The 23,389-nt window shown below is 46.1% G+C and overlaps 1 protein-coding gene across 1 annotated transcript in view; it reads left to right on the top strand.

Annotated features, from left to right (window-relative positions):
• The window catches only part of RPRD1A (regulation of nuclear pre-mRNA domain containing 1A), a 478,282-nt gene that overhangs the window by 315,934 nt on the left and 138,959 nt on the right, over positions 1-23,389 (top strand). The window contains exon 4 of the mRNA XM_040432354.1: positions 16,763-16,872. Within this exon, the coding sequence (XP_040288288.1) occupies positions 16,763-16,872 (110 nt within the window). The remainder of the gene's footprint in view (positions 1-16,762; positions 16,873-23,389) is intronic.

The raw sequence follows: 23,389 nt of genomic DNA, 5'->3' as shown, positions 1-23,389 counted from the left end.
AGGACACCCCAGCATGTGGATACCCCAGTTGTGGACAACACAGCAGCACCTGAGGAGGAGACTTGCAGAACTAGCAAGGTGCTGTGTGGGGATTATGACCAGGACTGTGATTTAAAGGCTTGTGGAGACTTGTGGGACGGCTTCAAAACCACAGAAGTCTCAGAAACCCCTATCTCTCTGCATAATTCCTTTCTGAAGACACCCCCGGAGTTAAATGGACTGTCTTAGGAGGGTCTTTCTTGTGAACATGCATCTTCAGAGGAAAATTGCAGTGTTTCAGAAAAGACAGGTGAGTTCCAAGAGGGAAACGTTATTAAAGATGACATTGTCCCAGGGCCGGGAAATGGATGCATGGACACTGTCGGTGAGGATCCCATTGACGGAGGCGATGCAGTGGGGGACAGTGACCTAACTAAAGGGTCCCTTGATGCAGGGGCCCAAGATTCTGCTGATGTTGCAGACCTGGATGCATATCCTGCGGAGAACTCTAGTGTCCAAGACCCTGGACACGGAGGTATGGACATTGCTGATAAAAGTATGGAATTTGTTGATAAAGGCATGGACATTGTTAATATAGCTGAGGACAACATGGAATACAGTGAAGCCACAAAAGAATTTTCAGAGGCAGACACTGTAAATTGTGTTAATGTTGGGGAGAAGGACAATCTCCCTGTCAAGAAGTCAAACATTGAGCAGAGCATGGTGGAGCTAACCAGTAAAGCCCCTTCACTTTGTCCAGCCGTCGTCATAGAGACCGTACTGAATGCAGGTCCACAGCACCCAAACTATGGACTGATAATGTTGAACCTAGTGACTGATACCTCACTGGATGTAGCAGCGGAGAATCAACGTCAAGATGTGCTGTGGCGGATGTTGTCACCAGTTGTGAGGGGGGTCAGAGATGATAGGCCTTTCAACATCAAAACTGACCCACCAGATATCCACAGTTCCGGGGTAACCGGGGTGAGCCCTCTTCTTAAGAAATTTCCTGAAGAAAGGGATGAGGACTTGCTTAAGATCATGGGACATCTACTGTACCATTGTAATGTGAGCTTAGCTATGAGGGCTCCCAGTGATCTTGATATGATTGACCTTTGTGTGAGAGGTCGGCTGATCTCCACGCACAATCCTGTCCTGGAGAAGGCATTGAGATGGGTTTGGGAGATGATCTGTGAATCGATCTCCATTGCCATCTCTTAAAAGGGGGAGGTGTCAGGAATAAGGACTGCCTTATTCCTAGTTATAATGTTTGCTGTGATATTATATGTTTTATGGGTATATGTCGTAGTGTAACATAGTTGTAACGGGGTTCCGAAGGTGCACTCAGTCCCCCATTAGCCGCAGACCTGCTGCTTAGCTTCGAGAACGAGGATCTGTGTTTTACCTCGTACCCATGGCGGCTTTACCAGCTGGGTGGCTCCCTGCTCCTAAGTCTGCCTTGAGCGCCGAGCTGATCACTCGGTGCTCGACTGGTTGGTCTGTCGGTCATGTGACGCTGGCCACGTCACATGACCCTCACTCCCCACTATAAATACAGGCAGCCTGCTGGCCACAGGTTGCCTGTTAATTTAGGTTCCACCTGTGATTTGGTCTTTCCTGGCGTACTTACCTCCTGCTGAATTCCTGACGATCCTCTGCCTGCTCCTTGTGTACTTTGCTGCTCTACTGGTATTCTGACCCCGGCCTCCTCCTGACGATCCTCTGCTGTTTCCTTTGGTACTTCACGTCTCTCCTGGTATTTATGACCCCGGCTTCTCCTGACAATTCTCTGCTTGCTCCATTTGTACTTTGTAGCTTTCCTGGTATTGACTCGGTCCGTTCACGTCCTGTTGTTTGTCTGTCTGTCATCCCTGCACTTATTCCAAGTTAGGGATTGCCGTCCAGTTGTCCCCTGTCATTAGGACTCGCGAGGCAAGTAGGCAGGGCCAGGGGTAAGGGTGGAGCGCAGTGGTCACTTCCCTCCCACCTGTGTGTGTGTGTACGCGACCGTTACAGATTAACAGGCCCAATAACCACTGTATAATGAATCCTTTGGTGACCCTGACTGACCATGTCTCTAATCTGATGCAGATGGTGCAGGAATTAGGGGAAAAACTCAGTTCTTTTGAGTTAGGGCAAGGTTCTTCCACTCCTCAGGCCTCCAGTCCGCATTTTGAGCCCCAGATTAAGCTCCCAGAACCCTTTTCTGGAGACCGGAAGAAGTTTCTCTCTTTTAAGGAGAATTGCAAACTTTACTTCCGTTTGCGCCCCGTGTCATCTGGCCCCGAGAGTCAACGCGTGGGCATTATCATTTCCCGATTACAGGGTGATCCCCAGGACTGGGCGTTCTCTTTACCTGCTGGCGCCAGTTGTTTATCTTCTGTGGAGGGGTTCTTTCAGACCCTGGGTACCCTCTATGATGAACCAGACAGGGCTCTAGTAGCCGAGATGGCTCTAAAGGCACTGGTTCAGGGCAATCTACCAGCGGAGGATTACTGCACCCAATTCAGAAGGTGGTGTGTCCCCTCAGGATGGAACGAACCAGCCCTGAAGAGTCAGTTCAGGTCAGGTCTGTCTGATAAATTAAAGGATCTTCTGGTCAGTTATCAACTTCCAGAGACCTTAGAGGAGATGATGACCCTTGTTGTCCGACTTGACCGACGGGTTAGAGAGAGACGACAGGAACAACAGTTCTCTTCCCAGATGGTGGTCCAGCCAGAGGCCTATCCCAGAGACAATGCTGAGGTTTCCACCGAGGAACCCATGCAGGTTGGCATGACCCGAGGGAATCTTCGCCGCAGATGTGGAGAATGCTTTTACTGTGGAGATCCTGACCATTGGATCAACCAGTGTCCTAAGAAGGTCCTCTCTGTCAAGTCTCCTAAGGCAAGGCAACCTAAAGACCAGGTACACCCTGAATTTTCTAAATGTTAGCTTTCGGTACCCATTACGAGTTCTCTGGGAGTAGATAAATGGCCGGGTAAGGCCTTTATTGATTCTGGCTCAGCGGCTAGCTTTATTGACTCTGAGTATGCTGTAAGATTGGGTATTCCTATGTTTGCCTTACCAACTCCTATTCATGTCATGGCTATTGATGCTACTCCTCTTATTGGTGGTACGGTGAGCTTATGTACCTCAGAGATTTCTCTAACCGTGGGTGTGTGCCACTCAGAGAGATGTTCGCTTTTAGTCCTGGAGAACCTACCGGCTGAGGTGGTACTAGGGTTGCCTTGGCTCCGACTACATAACCCCACTATAGATTGGTCCAATGGGGAGTTGGTGAGATGGGGGCCTAAGTGTGACTCGTGCTTGTCCATGGTACAGGCTGGGGTCTCAGTAAAGTCTGATACTTTAAACTCTGTTGTTAGAGAATATTCTGATGTATTCTCATCACCAACCCCGGAGGTTCTACCCCCCCCCCCCATAGACCTTATGATTGTACCATAGAGCTAGTAGAGGGGGCCAAGTTTCCTAAGGGACGAATTTATAATATTTCTATGCCCGAACGCAAGGCCATGGAAGATTATATTAAGGAGAGCCTTGGTAAAGGGCATATTAGACCTTCTGTCTCTCCTATGGGGGGCGGGGTTTTTCTTCGTTAAGAAAAAAGATGGTGGTCTTAGGCCATGTATCGATTACCCGCGATTTAAAAAAAACACACTGTCCAGAATAGATACTCCCTCCCATTGATTCCGGATTTATTTAAGCAGGTTCTGGGGGCAACCTGGTTTTCCAAAATTGACCTGAAAGGGGCATACAATCTAATCCGAATCAAGGAGGGAGATGAATGGAAGACGGTGTTCATCACCCCGGTAGGACACTTTGAATATCAGGTGATGCCTTTTGGACTCAGCAATGCCCCAGCTGTGTTCCAAAACTTCATGAATGACATTCTTAGGGAGTTCTTAGGTAAATTTGTTATTGTCTATCTTGACGACATTTTGATATTCTCTACTGACTTCGAATCCCATGTGTCTCATGTTAAACAAGTATTAGAGGTGTTGAGGGAGAATCAGCTATCCGCTAAGCAAGAGAAATGTGTCTTTGGTGTACAGGAGATTCTGTTTCTAGGGCATGTTCTGACTCCTCACGTCTTCAAGATGGATCCTGGTAAGGTACTAGCAATTAAGGAATGGGTAAGACCTTCATCCTTAAAGGCCTTACAACGGTTCTTAGGTTTCGCCAATTACTATCGTAAATTTATTATGAATTTTTCTGGAATTGCTAAACCGTTGACCGACCTTACTAAGAAAGGGGCGGATTTGGAGAATTGGTCTACTGAGGCCATTTCTTCATTTGAAAAATAAAAAAAAGGCATTCAGTAGCGCTCCCATTCTGATCCAGCCTGATCAGGAGAAACCTTTTATTGTGGAGGTGGATGCGTCCGAGGACGGCGCAGGAGCAGTCCTTTCACAAGGTGCTGCTAGCCTCACTAACCTGAGACCATGTGCCTTCTTCTCCAGGAAATTCTCTCCCACGGAGAGAAACTACGACATAGGGAATAGGGAGCTGCTGGCCATTAAATGGGCTTTTGAGGAGTTGAGGCATTTTCTGGAGGGGGCAAGGCATTGTGTAACTGTTGTCACTGACCATAAAAACCTTATGTTTCTCGAGTCTGCTAAGAGGTTGAATCCCCGTCAAGCAGGTGGGCTCTGTTTTTTACTCGGTTAGATTTTTCCATTACGTTCAGGGCGGGAAGTAAAAATGTGAAGGCTGACGCATTATCTCGGAGCTTCCAGGCTTTTCAACCTACTGAGGTACCACCTGAATCCATCCTACCAGCAAAAATCTTCTTAGCAGCTCTTACCCAGGATATCTCGGCTCGCATTAGGTCGGAACAACATCTGGCACCGGTATCCACCCCAACAGATAAGTTGTTTGTTCCCGTACAATTTCGTCTCCAGCTGTTGGGTGAGTGTCACGATTCTGCCTTTTTGTGGACATCCGGGTGTTGAGGGCACTAAGGATCTGGTTTCTAGATCTTATTGGGATGTCAAGTCCTACGTGTCAGCCTGTGAGGTTTGTGCCAGGTCCAAGACACCTAGGACTCGCCCTGCTGGTAACCTACGACCCCTACCCATTCCCAGTAGACCCTGGTCCCATATCTCGATGGACTTTATAACTGACCTACCGCCGGCAGAGGGTAAGACTGTAATTTGGGTAGTGGTCGATAGGTTTAGCAAGATGGTCCATTTCATTCCCCTGTCTAAACTCCCGAATGCCAAAACCCTGGCGTCTTTTTTTGTGAAAGAAATTGTTCGATGGTATCCCGGAAAATATTGTTTCTGACAGGGGTGTGCAGTTTGTGTCCAAATTCTGGAGGGCCTTCTGTCAAAAATGTAAAATTTCATTGTCTTTTTCCTCTGCCTACCACCCTGAGAGTAATGGGCAGACTGAACGCCTTAATAAGTCTGTGGAACAATTCTTGAGGTTGTATGTTTCTGATGACCAGCAATTATGGGTGAAATTTCTTCCATTGGCTGAATTTGCTTTGAATAACCGTGTCAATTCTTCTGCTGGGGTTTCACCTTTCTTTTGTAACCATGGTTTCCATCCCCGTTTTCATTCTGGGTCATCCGTCTCCTCCTCTAACCCTGAGGCGGATAGGTTCTCCTCTGAACTGTGCACAGTTTGGGCCCGGGTTCAATCGAACTTAGAAAACTCAAGGCCAATAGTAGACGTTCAAGGGGAGTGAATTTTCAGGTTGGGGATAAGGTATGGTTGTCCTCCAAGAATATCTCTCTTAAGGTAGATTCTAAAAAGTTTGCTCCTCATTTTGTTGGACCATATAAGATCACGGAGGTGATTAACCCAGTATCATTTAGGTTGGAGCTGCCCGAGTCATTCCACATTCATAATGTGTTCCATAAATCTCTACTTAAAAAATATTTTGAACCGGTAGTACCATCGAAAGCCTCGCCTCCGCCAGTTCTTGTTAATGATGCTGTCAAGTATGTGGTGTCTAAAATAGTGGATGTCAGGAAGGTGCGTAATTCCTTGCAGTACCTGATTCACTGGAAGGGGTATGGACCTGAAGAGAGATCTTGGGTACCTGCCAGGGAGGTTCATGCTCCTAGACTTGTTCGAAAATTTCATTTAGAACACCCTGAAAGGCCATCGCCTGAAGTCTTGGGTCCGGTGGCCCCTCGTAAAAGTAGGGGTACTGTAACGGGGTTCCGAAGGTGCACTCGGTCCCCCATTAGCCGCAGACCTGCTGCTTAGCTTCGAGAACGAGGATCTGTGTTTTACCTCGTACCCAGGGCGGCTTTACCAGCTGGGTGGCTCCCTGCTCCTAAGTCTGCCTTGAGCGCCGAGCTGATCACTCGGTGCTCGACTGGTTGGTCTGTCGGTCATGTGACGCTGGCCACGTCACATAACCCTCACTCCCCACTATAAATACAGGCAGCCTGCTGGCCACAGGTTGCCTGTTAATTTAGGTTCCACCTGTGATTTGGTCTTTCCTGGCGTACTTACCTCCTGCTGAATTCCTGACGATCCTCTGCCTGCTCCTTGTATACTTTGCTGCTCTCCTGGTATTCTGACCCCGGCCTCCTCCTGACGATCCTCTGCTGACTCCTTTGGTACTTCACGTCTCTCCTGGTATTTATGACCCCGGCTTCTCCTGACAATTCTCTGCTTGCTCCATTTGTACTTTGTAGCTTTCCTGGTATTGACTCGGTCCGTTCACGTCATGTTGTTTGTCTGTCTGTCATCCCTGCACTTATTCCAAGTTAGGGATTGCTGTCCAGTTGTCCCCTGTCATTAGGACTCGTGAGGCAAGTAGGCAGGGCCAGGGGTAAGGGTGGAGCGCAGTGGTAACTTCCCTCCCCTGTGTGTGTGTGTACGCGACCGTTACAATAGTCCAGTGTGATTTACATTCATATACAGTATGTATCTATGTATTTGTATAGCCAGGCCAGCAGCCATTGATGATTTGGTTGAAGGTTGCATATAGTGCCGAGATGTCTGTCTCATACCTGTGAAAACAGCAAACTGCTCCCTGGGGGATTAATTAGCACAGAGATGCTAACCAGGATGGGCTCGTTTGCTGGTCACACTCAGGACAGGGGACAGCAGACTCTCTGGCGCCGTGTGTCAGCATGGGGGGCTTCATACCAGACAATGAACAATAAGTGGTAATCCTTCATAACTTGTTCAGGATGGGGCTGACGTCTCCAAAACCCAGCTCATCATATCTGGTATGATGGGGGCATCGCATGGACACCAGACATGGCGTATAAACTTGCCTTCATCTTCTTAAAATAAGGATGTCATCTTCCAAGCGTCCTGGACGTGTCTCGTTTGATATGCTAGGACTCGGAACTTTGAGATATGAATTATGAAGAAGGTCTGGGGTCTGTAGTTTCCCAGTTGCCCTGGTGAAGAATTTTTTTTGATATTTTCATACCTGTTCCCTAGATGGCCAGTGGGCCGCTGCATGGGTAATGAAGCTCGGCCAGAGGGGCTGAGTCAGAGGTTGGAGGGAAAATCCCCCTCAGGCCTGCCCCTGGAGGAAAGGCATAAACATGCAATACCTGGATATCACAAAGTGGGAGATCCAATCGAATTGGTTTGTGCACCATTACTCTGCCCAAATCTCCTGGGAGGAAAGGACTTTTACCACGCAACTGCTAAGTATTAGAACTTTCTTTGTTTTCTCCTTTTTATTTTACAATTGTTTGCCATTTATGTATGTCTCTTGTTAATCATTTTTTGTAACCAAGTACTGTCTATTTTTCATACATTAAACCTAAAAGTTTGATGGTTTGTCTTGTAACCTTAAGAACCTGTTAGCTCCATGAAGAGTGTGTGTGCAGTCTGAGGCTGTATGTTGTTTTTCCGTGAGGCTTAAAACCGTGTGTGTGTGTGTCTGCTTGCGAATGGAACACTCAGGGGTGTCCTGTCGACCTTATAACTGACGGGTGGTGGCAGTAAAAGTTTTGCGTAGTGCGTGGGTGTGCTTGCAGGCTTCAGGTGGCTATTTATGCTCAAGTTACGGCCCGGCGTAGGGCGAAACAGCGTGTGAGGGCGTGAGGTGAATCGGCCTGAAGGGCTTGGGCAACCCTTGTCACATGATGCTGTGGACTTGTCTGGTCCCCGGCACGTGACAATGACCATTGTTACGTTTGGAGGAAAAAGGGAGAAGCTTGGAAGCCTAAGAACACCATCCCAACTGTGAAACACGGGAATGGCAGCATCATGTTGTGGGGTTGTTTTGCTGCAGGAGGGACTGGTGCACTACACAAAATGGCATCATGAGGAAAGAAATTTATGTGGAAATACTGAACCAACATCTCAAAACATCAGCCAGGAAGTTAAAGCTTGGGCGGAAATGGGTCTTTTAAATGGAAAATGACCCGAAGCATACTGCCAAATTGGTTACCAATTGGCTTAAGGATAACAAAGTCAATGTTTTGGAGTGGCCATCACAAAGCCCTGATCTCAATCCTATTGAAAATGTATGGGCAGAGCTGAAAAGGCAGGTGCGAGCAAGGAGACCAACAAACATGGCTCAGTTACACCAGTTTTGTCAGGAGGAATGGGCCCAAATTCCGACCAACTATTGTGAAAAGCTTGTGGAAGGATATCCAAAACGTTTGACCCAAGTCATACAGTTTAAGGGCAATGGTGCCAAATATTAATGAAATGTATGTAAACTTTTGACTTTGCAGAAAGTAATAAAAATGCCTTAAAGGGTTTTCTACCACCAGAAATACTGTTATGTACCTGACTGACAGTAGCGATGCGCTAATGTCAGCACTACATAACAGTATGTTTCTAACGTTAGTCCCTGCAGCCGTTTTTGTTAAAAAAGCACTTGTATAATATGCTAATGAGCCTCTAGGTGCTATGTGGGGGTAAAATCAACACCTAGAGGCTCCGTCCACTCACCCATTATCCCGCCCAGGTCCAGTGTTGTGCCCGCCCAGCTCCTCTTGATTGATGCCACTGTTCCCTGCATCGTTGGCGAAATCCCGCGCCTGCGCTGTTCACTTCTGTCTTCGGCGCAGGCGCAGTGAGTGAAGGCCGCTCTCCTGATGCCGGCTTTCTCACTGTGACGTGGTCGGGGCAGGCGCAGTGAGGAATCCGGCACCAGGATCGCATCATTCACTCACTGCTCCTGCGCCGAAGACAGAAGTGAACGGTGCAGGCGCGGGATTTCGCCAACGATGCAGGGAAAAGTGGCATCAATCAATAGGAGCTGGGCGGGCACAACACTGGACCTGGGCGGTATAATGGGTGAGTGGACGGAGCCTCTAGGTTCTGATTTTACGCCCACATAGCACCTAGAGGTTCATTAGCATATTATAAAAGTGCTTTTTTAACAAAAACGGCTGCAGGGACTAACGTTAGAAACATACTGTTATGTAGTGCTGACATTAGCGCATCGCTACTGTCAGTCAGCTACATAACAGTATTTCTGGTGGTAGAAACCCTTTAAAACATTCTCTCTCTCTCTCTTTATTCTGGCATTTGGCAAATAATAATAATTATGGTAATCCTAATTGACCAAAAGCAGGAAAGGTTTATTCTGATTTCATGTCAGATATTGAGAAAAACATGCATATGTGTCTTTTTATATAGTGTATGTAAACTTATGGTTTCAACTGTGTGTGTGTGTGTGTGTGTATATATATATATATATATATATATATTTAAATATGGGCACCATCACATGACCTGTATTATCCAATAGAAGCTCACAGGTCCTCCAGGCTTTGCCTCACTAAAATAAACACAGCTTTTCACCAGATTTCCATAGCAACTAAGCCACAAACAAAATAGACCCGTGTGAAGCCAGGTAATTCTGCTAGTGTTTATATAATCATGTGCAGTACTGATTTAGGCAAAAAACAAAATGGTAAAGTTAGTTTCACTAGTTCATCCACATTCATTGCTTACAAATGCATAAAATCAAGCATAAAGCCATGTAGTTCTCTAAAAAGAAATTCCATATATCTACAGTGGAACTAGTCATTCAACCTACAGTGTTTTTCAGACTATAAGAAAAGTCAATGGAGGACGGATCCCTTTTCTATTGTGCCAGATTGTGTCGTTGAAAACGGATCCGGGGAACGGAGCCTGACCTCGCTTCATGACGGTTTCATCTGAATAGAGCTCCTGCCACCAAGCTCTTCATAAACCCATTATTAGCACGTTCTGCCTACTATGGTGAAAATACAGCCTAAAGAACTAACTGGGGCGATGTTCAGCACCAGCAAAAACCTCAAACAGGATAAATCCATGGAGAAATTCCTGAACAAAACGAGACCTCGAGCAGATAGAGGACAACCTAAGATAGCGCCGGCCGGCGCAATGCCGCAAGATGCAGAGGCAGGAGGCCGACTAGATGGATCAGATCTTGAAGAGGATCTTTCGGCTGTCTCATCGGGGGTGAGTGCAGTGGCCCCTTTAACCACAGCTTACCTAGATAGAGCCTTAAGCAGAGCCTTAGCCCCGCTGGCTGCGGATCTTTCTCATATAAAAGCTGACGTCCGCCATATTGGTGACAGGGTAGAAAACCCGGAACAGCAACATGAGGTCCAACAAGCCTTTAACGCTGCGGTTAGTAAATCCCTGACTTCATATCAGTCAGCCCTGAACGAATCCTTTGCATTGATAGAAGACCAAGAAAACAGGAGTCGTAGGAAGAATCTACGGATAAGAGGCTATCCAGAGGCTCCTGATAAGGAAAATTTGGTCAAATCTATGAAAGACCTCTTTACTTTCTTGGTGGGAGCTGATCGAGCCACTTCCATAGTGGTCGAACGCGTTCACCGAGCCCTCAGGCCCAAACCTTTACCCTCTGATAACCCAAGAGATATCATCTGTGGGTTACTGAGTTATAGGGACACAGAGATCCTACTGAAAAAAGCGCGGGACCTACCCGACATCTTTATTGGCGGTGCAGAGGTCCAGGCGTTCCAGGACATCTCGCCCGCCACGCTACAGAAGAGGAGGATGATGAAGCCCATAACCGTAGCACTTAGAGAAGCCGGGATCAATTACCGCTGGCTGTTCCCGTTCGGACTCCTGAACACCGCAAGGAATAAAAGATACACCGTCAGAATTCCAAGTGATCTGGAACAACTTTGGGAGCCCCTGGGACTAACTCCGATAAGCTTGCATCTTGGTTACCGGTCTCCCTTGAGCCTGAATTACCTGTTATCAAGATCCCGACAGAGTGGTCTACAGTTAGGAGACAAAGACCCCACAATCTTCAGCGCTCTGCTCTGCCAGACACCAACGATTGAGCAGCAGATGGAAGAGTTTTACGGCCTTCTTCCACTCCGGATCAGCGGAGATCCAGAGTTCCGTTTTTCTTGGTTAGACTCTTATTGTCAATTATACTGGAGTCATCTAATCGCAGTAATATTGTCAACCTTAATGTTCCTAGTTTCTCCGTTTAAGGAATTATAGAAAGGAATATCCATATTACTGTTTACCAACAGTGACCCCCTTTTGCTTTAATTGTCACCTGTTTGTTATTTGATTTCTGATTTTTACATTAAGTCCAGACACAACTCATACAGAGCATCATAATGTGTGCTATTTCACCTTTTAGCATATTATTGCCTGTCCATATTAAGTAGGAAAGTATTGAATTGATCAGGTCCCCCTCCCCCCCTCCTCCCTCCCTCTTTGTCGCTATACCCTTCCCCCCTCCCCCCCTCCTTTTTCCCGCCCCTAACATTATCACTCCCTGCATATCCATGTGATCTGAGATTACCTAGAGTTGTAGACTAGTTCTATGGGCCTAAATTATCTGTTTTAAATAATTCACCATGGAGGAGAACCCTTTTGTTAGCAAACATTAGCGGGTTTAAAAGTGGAGAGGTTGGGCGGATCAGGCTACTTTTTTGTATTCTCTGCCCCCACTCCAGCTCTATCGGAGCCTTATGTCTTATTATTCACATACTGTACTGTTCATTATGTTCATACTGTTTACATTGTTTATCTATGTATTATCACAGTTTAGGATCACTTCTGTGGTGAGCATATCACTGGCAAGCGGAATCTTTTTAGTGAGACTAATATGGCCCCAATAAATTTAACTATATCTTCCCTTAATGTTAAGGGCTGCAATCATCCGGTCAAAAGGAGCCGGATTATGCAATTATTGAGGAGGGAGTCGGCTGACATCCTACTATTACAGGAGACCTATTATAAGAAAGGGCGTACCCCTAATATGAACAAATCGGGCTACTCCACTTGGTACCACGCCTGCTTTGATAAAGCATCCAGAGGAGTTAGTATAGGTACTCATAAAAACCTAGCTTTTGTTAAGACAGCTATTATATCGGATCCAGAGGGGAGATATATTTTATTAAGGGGTAAATTGGGCTCCAAGGAGCTCACGATCTGCAATTTGTATGCACCAAATAATGGTACAGTGAGATGGCTGTGCAAAATGCTCAACACCATCTCGCAGTTGTCGTCAGGACTAATAGGAGGAGACATCAATCTCACCTTGAACCCAGCTCTTGATTCCTCAGCAGGCAGATCAAGTATTCCACTCTCGTCCTTGAGGAAACTAAATAGGCAGTTGCTTGATATGGGGCTTTGTGATGTGTGGAGGTCTACACATGGCGACACCAAAGATTACACGTTCTATTCAGTTCCTCATAAGTCCTATCACAGACTAGACTACATGTTTATACCTGACAGAACACTTATTAATGTAAGTAGGTCAGACATACTTGGGATCACAGTTTCTGACCATGCCCCTGTAGTGTGTGTTATCACCATTCCAGGAACGGAGGGTGGTGAGTGGACCTGGCGGTTAAACCCCACGATTTTAGAGTCTACTTCGCATATCACAGCTTTAGGCGAGAAACTGTTAAATTACTTCCAGACTAACGAAACACCTGACGTCTCTCCAGCTTCCATTTGGGAAGCCCATAAGACTGTAATCCGGGGCGAATTCATCTCCCTAGGTTCTCATCTTAAAAAGAAACGACAGTAACAAATCACCTCACTACTTACTAAAATCTCAGAGTTAGAGGCAACACACAAAAGCTCCCTGACCACTGAACTGCTCAACAAGTTGTCTGCAATTAGGAATGAGTTAAAAGCGGTCTTAAATGTGAAAGCAGCTCAAGCCTTCAACGCTCTTTCATTGGTCAGATGGTGGATGCAGAAGGCAAAGAACACACCTCTTCCTCAAGCATAGCAAATGTCTTTGCTAGATATTACAAGTCCCTCTATAACATTAGATCAGGAGAATGCGAGGTTGAGACTACTTCCAGATCCCAATCGATAAAATCCTTTTTAGATGAACTCGACCTACCAGTTATACCTGAGGAAGCCAAAGATCCTCTAGTTGCGCCAATCACCTTAGAGGAAATTAGTAACGTTTTATCTTCTGTCCCTACAGGCAAGAGCCCGGGCCCTGACGGGCTACCTGTGAATTACTATAAGAAATTCTTCCCAACCATTGGCCCCTATCTAGTCAAATATTTCAACTCGCTGCTCTCAGGAGCCCTCCTAGCGAAACAAAATTTGGAAGCCTATATAGTTGTCATTCCTAAACCTGACAAAAACCCTGTTTCTCCAGCAAGCTATAGGCCGATTTCACTGCTCAACATTGACCTGAAGTTATGGGCAAAAATCCTAGCTCATATGGTGGCTCCGCTGTTACCTGGATTGGTGTCTCCTGAGCAAACAGGCTTTGTGGGGGGGGAGGGAGTGCAGGGACAGTACATTCCGTGTTTTACAGGCCATCGACTTTGCTTTAAAATTTAAGGCCCCTCTTGCCCTGCTCAGTACGGATGCTGAAAAAGCATTTGATAGAGTGGATTGGGGTTTTATGCAAGCTGCCCTGCTTAGGTACGGCTTTCCCCAAACCTTTGTCTCAGCGGTGTTCTCCCTGTACTCCTTCCTCTATGCAAGAGTTCGGGTTAATGGAATACTGTCCACATCGTTCCCTATTGCTAATGGGACTCGACAAGGTTGCCCATTATCTCCCTCGCTTTTTATCCTTTGCCTGGAGACACTGATCCAGGCGATACGACAGGATGAGAGAGTGGTAGGTTTACATGTAGGCCCAGTTCTGCATAAAGTGGCAGCATTTCCAGATGACATGCTCCTGATGTTGTCAAACCCTACGGAAGCTTTCCCAGCTCTACTCAAATTATTGGAGAAATTTGGGGATATGTCCAACTTAAAAATAAATTTAGCAAAGTGTAATGCATTAGCCATCAATATACCCCAGAGTACCGTTACAAACTTAGCTGCTCACTACCCTTTTCAGTGGGCTACATCGCATATTCAGTACTTGGGATTAAATATCTCCTCAAAACCTTCACAACTTTGTGACCTCAACTACACCCCTATCCTGATATAGATTAAAAAACAACTGGATGACCTGCGGGTTCCCTTCATGTCCTGGCTAGGTAGGGTTCACATGATTAAGACTTATATTCTCCCTAAAATCCTTTATACCATACAGACGCTCCCGGTATTTGTACCTGATCCCTACTTTAAAGCTTTATGCAGAGTTTTCTCTTCCTTTATTTGGAAACAAGCCAAACCACGTTTATCGTATAACCTGTTAATTCGCCAGAAACACAAAGGGGGTATCGGTATGCCGGACTTTAAGGTTTACTACCTATCCTCTTTCCTCCGGCTTCACTCAGAAATACTAAACCCTAACAACCACAAATTAGGATGTCAAATCGCAAGACAGGTTCTCTCCCCAACTGATGTAGCTAGCTTATGGAAAGCTAAGACAGCCAATACCCCAAACACACAGGGTCATCGCCGGGCTTTCTCAAACGCCTCACCCTTTTATCAAGGGGTTCTTTCCACATGGCGGACCTTGTCGACCCTACTCGAACTACACTCACAGCCTTCACCACTCATGCCGATTAAACTCCTCCCATACTACCTGCTGAATGGATACTCGGATACATACAATATGTGGAGGAGACTTGGTAATCATACTATAGGTGACATATTGAAAAACAGATTAGTCCCACAAGAAAGTGATCTACTGGCGTCACTTAAGTTGGACAATTGGTCCACTTTGCAATATGCTCATTTTAGTTTTTTCTGCAGACAATACTTGGACCTGACTTGCCTTAATTACCTCCCCTCCTGGTACGACGTGCTTATGACATCTGGCTCCCCAGTGAAGAAGGTACTTTCCTTAATATATAATAAGATTCTAGCGGCTAATTCTAAGGATATACCCCATTTCATTTCTCAATGGGAAAGAGATATGGGAGTTCCTCTGGTGGCAACAGATATAGAGGAGATTCTCCGTAATTCTCACAGCTACTCTCGGTGTGTCCAAATCCAGGAGAATTCTTACAAACTAGTGACCCAATGGTACAGGGCTCCCACTATTCTGCACAAAATGGACCCCACCTCCTCTCCGTGTTTGTTAGAGATTTAGGCACGAACTACCACATATGGTGGGCTTGTTCAGAAATCACTGGGTTTTAGGGAATGGTGTCGAAAGACATTCAATCTATATGCTCTATAGGCACTCCATTAACCCCCAAGATAGTACTCCTGAATCTTCCTAATAGGGACTATCCTCTTTCCAGATTCTCGCTGGTATCACACCTTGTGGCAGCGGCATAAATCCTTGTCCCACGTCACTGGCTCTCGATAGAAGCTCCAACTAGAGGGGAATGGATAGAGAGAGTAAGGGAAATCTGCAGATTTGAAGAACTTTCTAGCTGGGAAACTCTCTCCCACGATAAATACCTTAAACGCTGGGCGCCTTGGTTCACGTGGTGTGTATCCAGTGGGTTAGCTCCCAAACCTTAATTTTCCACTAATCACCTAGCATCTCCTTGCCTTTTAGCACTCTCACCTAGACTTAGGCCTCATTTATGGATACGATCTGTAAATACAGCAGCTGATAGCTCTTTTCAATAATACATCGGCCATAGTTTTATACGTCTTGCTTTATTTGTCTCAGCAATATTTAGTACTTAACCGCACCTTGCCAGTTGCAGTAGTACCAATGTGCACACCTTCCTGTGATCCAGGTTATGTATGTTTGTTTGTTTGTTTGTTTGTTTGTATGTCTTCTCTCTATGGGCACTATTGCCTTTCACGTTATGATAAGAGGTATAATATATAGGGTAGGACAAAGTCATTGCAATTGTTGTAAACGTTTGCACTACAATGTATACCATTTTAAACGTTGACCCTGTATATTTTTGCCTTGATATATAAATAAAGATTTGAAAGAAAGAAAGAAAACGTATCCGTCCCTATTGACTTACATTGTGTGTCAGGATGGATCCGTTTGGCTCAGTTTCATCGGATGGACACCAAAACGCTGCAAGCAGCGGTTGGTGTCCGTCTCCAAAGCGGAATGGAGACTGAACTGATGCAAACTGATGCATTCTGAGCAGATCCTTTCCCATTCAGAATGCATTAGAATGCAAACATCCGTTTTGGACCGCTTGTTAGAGCCCTGAACGGATCTCACAAACGGAAAGCCAAAACGCCAGTGTGAAAGTAGACTTATGCTATGGTTTACCAGCACAAAAATCAGTGCAGGGGGAAAATTGCGTAACCCACATTGTGTGCAGGCACCCAAGTGGTTTCTAAGTGTTTTAAAGAAGAATTGAGGCTTTTAGGGAAAATAAATGGAGAAAAACAATATCTACAAGCATATTTATGTTTGGTATTTGGTCATTTTCAGTGAATAATTTTTGCAAGATATGGACAGTTACGTTCTCATTCATATTGTTGATCAGCAATAGTATGCCCCAATGCCGTACTTTGTAATATTGCTCTTTAACTTTTGGCTTTAAAGATGGTGAGAAAAAAACAAAAAAACGACCATTTGAAGATGTAAAGGTTGACAAAGATGAGGATGATGAGGATGAAGATTTTTCTAAGATGACTCCAGAGGAACCTCCACAGGTATTGCATGAGTTAATGGTGTTCTTCATTAAAAAAATTCAAGCTGCTAGTTCATGTTTAAAATAAAAATAGCCTTGAATGACTTGCTGATGTCAGCTGCAGAGATATATATCCAGTGAGAAAGTTAAACTAACCAGAATGTGTTAGGGTGCATTGACACTGTATCAGAAGTATACTTCCGGAGGGCTTCCCAACGTACACCCTTGATAGATGCCTTTCCTTTGACAAATGCCTCTGTTATAGGAATACAGTGGCATATGTCACCCATATGTCACCCATAGGTTCTCATGAAAAAAGTTTACAGAGATCTTTCTAATTTTGTTTCCCATGGGAGCTTGTGGGTGACATAAGTCCCTTATTCCTTTAACAGGAATACCTTATACCTAGGCTTGTAATGATGACAAGGGTCGTCCTCTATAAAAGAAAGTTTTATCATTAGCATAAACGAGGATTCTTTACTGTAAGATCATAAGATTATCAAGAGGGGCCTCGATGCCTTTCTGAAAGAAAATTATTGCAGGTGAGAAGTATTAGATTTCTAAAGATGGGATGCCGATCCAGGGATTTATTCTGATTGCCATATTTGGAGTTGGGAAGGAAGCAGTTTCCTGTAACATGGGGCAATTGGCAACTATCCTAATTTTAATTTTTTTATCCTATGCTGGTGCCCCACCTGTGTCTCTTTCCAAACTTATTAACTATTGTAGGTTAAAAAAAGAAAAAAAAGTATATGCTCAGTGTGCTTTATTTACTGGACACTAAAAAGTATACCAGCCAGATGGAGGTCATTGGGGACTCTCTTGGCTTCTGTTGGGTGAATGAAAATCAATGGTTATGTTTGATGTATGCCAGCAACTTTCCTGCACGTTTGCCAAGCATACACTACCAAAGTGTGATGCGCCTTTACACAAACATTTAGATAGAGGGAACCTCGATGCCTTAATGCTATAATGGGCAGAGCAGTGCGCAGGTGCGGGCCAGTTCCCAGCCTGACTTCTTCTCTTGACGCTCGTGACATCCGCCGGCTGGAGGCAGAGGAGGGAGGTAATTATAGGACAGAAGGGCGGGCCAGAGGGCTGTGAAAGAGGTGTGTTTTTCTGGGCACATCGCCCAGTAACGCCGCCACTGGGCACCTTCAGAAGCTCATTTGCATACGTTTAAACTGTGTTTTTTTCAGTATCTGTACGAGGGACACAGAAACAAAGGTACCATTGTAATTGTAAGAGGTTCAAAGAGCGGTCTAAGCGATTAGGTGAAAGACTCCCTTTAATAATATGATTGTATTAAATATAACAACAATAGTATATAGTATAGTAAAAATAGTAATAGTAATAGTATATAAAAATAGTAATGGTAATGTATATAAAAAATAACAAGAAAAAAACTAAAAACTTTTGCACAGCTCACCCTGAATTTACGTAATCCAGACATTCCTGTAATGTGAAGGAAAAGGCAGAACAGATGAATCCCCCGGATCTGGGGTCGTGAGAAACTTCAGCAACAATTTTCAATGGAGCCAGTGCCTTTGAATTTAGAAAAAAGCATAACTTTTAATCACATGATTAAAAGAACTCCATGGTGTCCTCGAAGGAACGCGTTTCGCACAGATCGTCTTCATCAAATTTGTTACTGAAGTATTTAATGTCCTCCTTTTTCAAATTTAGTATATACAAAGGATAGAAAATAATAGAAAATTACATTAACACTTCAACTGGAGTCCTGACTACATCAGAATGAAGGTATTTACATCACCAAAAGAGTGTGCATCATCTGATAGCAACATAACATTAGCTGGGAAGCCCATTTCAACTAAAGCAGCAGAAGCTCGATTGGGAAAGCCCAATTAGGGTCCAATTCACATCGCTGCATAAATTGGTCCACATTAGGGCTGCACGATATATCGAAAAAATAATCGAATCGCGATAATCGCCAAATGCGATATGGCGATTTGGCCGACCCGAAAATGCCGCGATTATATATGAAGGGGCCCCTATTGATAAAATGGCCTCTCTCCTATTGATAAAATGGCCAGCCTCTGTACTCACTTTCACGATCAATGCACTGCAGCGAGCGAGCCGGCCGGCGCGTGACTGACGTCACTTAGTCACGCCTCCTGCTTCCTGAATTAAGTGGGAGGAGCGTGATAGTGACGTCAGTCACGACGCCGCCGGCCCGCTCGCTACCATGCATTCATAGTGAAAGTGAGTACAGAGGCTGGCCATTTTATCAAAGGAGAGTTAGTGCACAGTTTAGGACACATGAGGGGACACATAGGACCATGAGGGGGACCAGCATAAGATGCTATATGTGTGTCTTATGCTGGCCCCCCTCATGGCCCTATGTGTCATAGCCACACATCCCTATAACAGTGCCATCCACAGATCCACCCCATAACAGCGTCATCCACAGGTCCCCCATAAGATGTCCTCCACAGATCCCCCTAACTAGGGTCCTCCACAGATCCCCCATAACAGCGTCATCCACAGATCCCCCACATAACAGCGTCATCCACAGATCCCCCACATAACAGCGTCATCCACAGATCCCCACATAACAGCGTCTCCACAGATCCACCACATAACAGCGTCATCCACAGATCCCCCACATAACAGCGTCATCCACAGATCCCCCACATAACAACGTCATCCACAGATCCCCACATAACAGCGTCATCCACAGATCCCCCCACATAACAGCGTCATCCACAGATCCCCCACATAACAGCGCATCCACAGATCCCCACATAACAGCGTCATCCACAGATCCCCCACATAACAGCGTCATCCACAGATCCCCACATAACAGCGTCATCCACAGATCCCACATAACAGCGTCATCCACAGATCCCCCACATAACAGCGTCATCCACAGATCCCCCCACATACACAACGTCATCCACAGATCCCCACATAACAGCGTCATCCCCAGATCCCCCACATAACAGCGTCATCCACAGATCCCCCACATAACAGCGTCATCCACAGATCCCCCACATAACAGCGTCATCCACAGATCCCCCACATAACAGCGTCATCCACAGATCCCCACATAACAGCGTCATCCACAGATCCCCCACATAACAGCGTCATCCACAGATCCCCCACATACAAAGTCATCCACAGATCCCCCACATAACAGCGTCATCCACAGATCCCCCACATAACAGCGTCATCCACAGATCCCCACATAACAGCGTCATCCACAGATCCCCCACATAACAGCGCCATCCACAGATCCCCCACATAACAGCGCCATCCACAGATCCCCCACATAACAGCGCCATCCACAGATCCCCCACATAACAGCGCCATTCACAGATCCCCCACATAACAGCACCATCCACCGATCCCCCACAACAGTGCATCATCCACAGATCCCCCATAACAGTGCATCATCCACAGATCCCCCTTAACTATGTCATACCCAGCCGCGTCAGTGGCTCATATGGGAAAATCCAAGCAAATAGAGCATATCATTATCACAATTTTTAGGGCCCTGATCGCAATCACACAAAATTCCCATATCGTGCAGCCCTAGTCCACATCCATTCCGCATTTTTGCGGAAAAGGTGCGGACCCATTCATTTTCAATGGGGCCGGAATGTGCTATCCGCATTTGCGGATCCGCACTTCCGTTCTGCAAAAAAATAGAACATGTTCTATTTTTGTCCACAATTGCGGACAAGAAAAGGCATTTTCTATGAGAGTGCCGCCAATGTGTGGTCCGCAAAATGCGGAACACACATTGCCAGTGTCCGTGTTTTGCGGATCCTCAAAACACATACGGACGTGTGAATGGACCCTTAGATTGATTACACAAGGCGTTCCTTTGTAGGTGTGCTTTTGGCTTATTCCCTGAAGGGTTACTGCTTTTATATAATTAAGCAAATAACTTAACTCTTTGTGGAATGTAGCCAGGACATGCACAGTATTAGGATAACTGTGTACATCCTGATCATCTGTTATCATTTCCAGATCATGAAGTGGCCAACTTCAAGATCCACAATAAATCAGAATCCCAAGAGAACCTTAGAAACATGCGGATGGACTTCCACAACAATTCCAAACAAATCTTCAGTTCATTTACAGGTCATGATAGTTCTAAGAGATACAAAATCTTCAGTTCTCTTAGCATAACTAAATGCTTTGCCTGGACTGTTCCATTAAATGGGTTTTCCCGGGATTGTAATATTGATTGACCTATTCTCGGATAGGTCATTAATATCAGACCTGCGGGGTCCGACACCTGGCACCCCCCTGATCAGCTGTTTGAAGAGATGGCCGAGCGCCATGCTAGTGCTGCCTTACCTTCATTGTTTTCCTGCTCGCTTGCAACATCATGGCGGCGAGCAGGTGTAATTACAAAAAGCCGTCTCATTAACTTCTATGGGGCGGCTCGTCCTATACCCTTGATAGGAACGAGCCATCCCATAGAAGTGAATGAGACGGCTTTTTGTAATTACACCTGCTCACCGCCATGTGATGTTGACTGAGAGCAAGGTAAACAATGAAAGGAAGGCAGTGCTCTCACGAGCGCAGCCTGTTTATTCAAACAGCTGATCTATGGGAGTGCCGGGTGTTGGACCCCGGACAATCTGAGGATAGGTCATCAATATTTAAATCCCAGAACACCCCTTTTAAACCCCTTAGTACTATATGAACAAATATACTCGTCATGGAGCACTGCTACTTAGTGCTCCATGAGGAGTATACATGTCATGGCACTAAACTGTCACCATGTCTGCAGACATGGTGGACAGTGCTGAGACTTCTGGCTGTTAACACAGCCAGGGATCCTCAGCTTACCGGCCCTGGACCTATGAGGGCGGTGATCGCTGGTGACTAGCCAATCAGACCATAATAATGCTGGTGGAAGGTTCTGATCCCCACAGTTCATGGCTGTGGGAATAAGAACCTTGTAAAATGGTGTGGTGTGTGTGTGTATATATATCATATATGATAGCCCCCTTTTGCAGCCCTCAATGTGCCCCTTCCCTTTCAGGATGGCCAGCGGCAAGCGGCATACAGCCCACCCCCCACCTCTCCCTTTTTTTCAGGATGGCCAAATGGTGTGCAGAGTGTCAGCTGACACTCTGCTTGAAACGGCCGACATTGTGTTGGCATCGGTGCGGCGTTTAAACCCTTCCATGCTGCAGTTTATAGGGACCACTGTATGCAAGGGGTAACAGGGAAAGCTCCCTCCCCCATTGGGCCGCTGTTAGCCCAGCGGCCTGTGCCGGCGCCGCTGCCCCTATCATCAGCAGGCACGGGCGCCGGGCTCCCTCTTTTCCCTCCTGCTGCCCAGCTGACAAACACGGGCAGCAACTAACTTAACTCTGCTACATATGTTTCAGTCAGTGAAGTGAGTAAGAACCTTTTCCATAGTGCATATTTATCCAAGATCTCGTGTGATTTCCTTAAGCGACCTTGGCCGGGGGGGGGGGGGGGGGGGTGCTGTCTCAGGCGAATATATACCTGTTTGACAGCCCCTCAGTGAAGTGAGTAGCAACTTCCATAGTGTGGTTTTATAATACAAATTTGCCATCCATGACGCTAATAATGTTTTTTAAAAATACTATACAGAAGTTTTATTGATTTTTATCATTCATGTTTGTGGGGATTAGGCGCTTTTCTGTGTAACTGGTAATTAAGAAGGTCAAGAACACTATAGACCAAACCTTACACGTACCTTTCCTTTGACATATGTTCCATGCCAGAGTTTCCTTCCTGCTGGAGACTTGCATTAGTGTTGAAGCTTGCATGGGTGTGTCTCTCTTCACCTAAGAGGCAACACACACACGCCCTCTGTCTCAGCAGCCTATGGCTGGATTGCAGCAGGTATTTAAAGGCACTTCATACTACCGGAAGTTGCCTGAGCAACCTCAGTGTCTAGCCTGTCTAGTCCCTGTGCAAAGGTGTTTATCTTGTCTGGCTTCCTGTGTACCGAATCCTGCTATTGTACTCCTGGACTTTGCTTTCTGCCGCCTGCCTCTGACCTCAGACTTCGTTTATGGACTTTGCCTGTTTGCCGCCTACCCCTGACCTCGGATCTTGTTTGCTGATTTCGCTTGATTGCCGCCTGTCCTGACCCGTACCTCCAGGCCTCGTACGTCCCCTTGGTGCTTGCACCGAGCACTCTGACCCCCTGGTCAGCTGCCACTGACTTGGGGACTACTCTGGAGAGGCACCTGGCAACTAGCCTACGGCCCAAGCCTATCCCCACCATCGGGGGCTCTAGTGAATACCAGGTAGCTGCTTAGTTACGCCCCTCCGGATATACCCAGTCAGTGGTGCAGTGGGTCCACACCCGTTCTGCTGTGATAGCGTCCTGATGGTTACCATGAATCCAGCCGCCTTCAGAGGCATCTGGACGCCTTCACAGGCATCCGGCTTGCCATTGTATATCTGAGCCTGATCACGCTAAGGCCTCTTGCACACGAACATGTCGTGTTTTGCTGTCCGCAAATTGCGGTTCTGCCCGTGTGTCTTCTGCAATTTTGCGGAATGGAACAGACGGC

The sequence above is a fragment of the Bufo bufo genome, chromosome 5 (genome assembly GCF_905171765.1).
Source record: "Bufo bufo chromosome 5, aBufBuf1.1, whole genome shotgun sequence".
In the NCBI taxonomy this organism is placed as follows: domain Eukaryota; kingdom Metazoa; phylum Chordata; class Amphibia; order Anura; family Bufonidae; genus Bufo; species Bufo bufo.
Note: the sequence above shows the minus strand (reverse complement) of the source record. Positions and strands in the feature narration are given on the sequence as shown.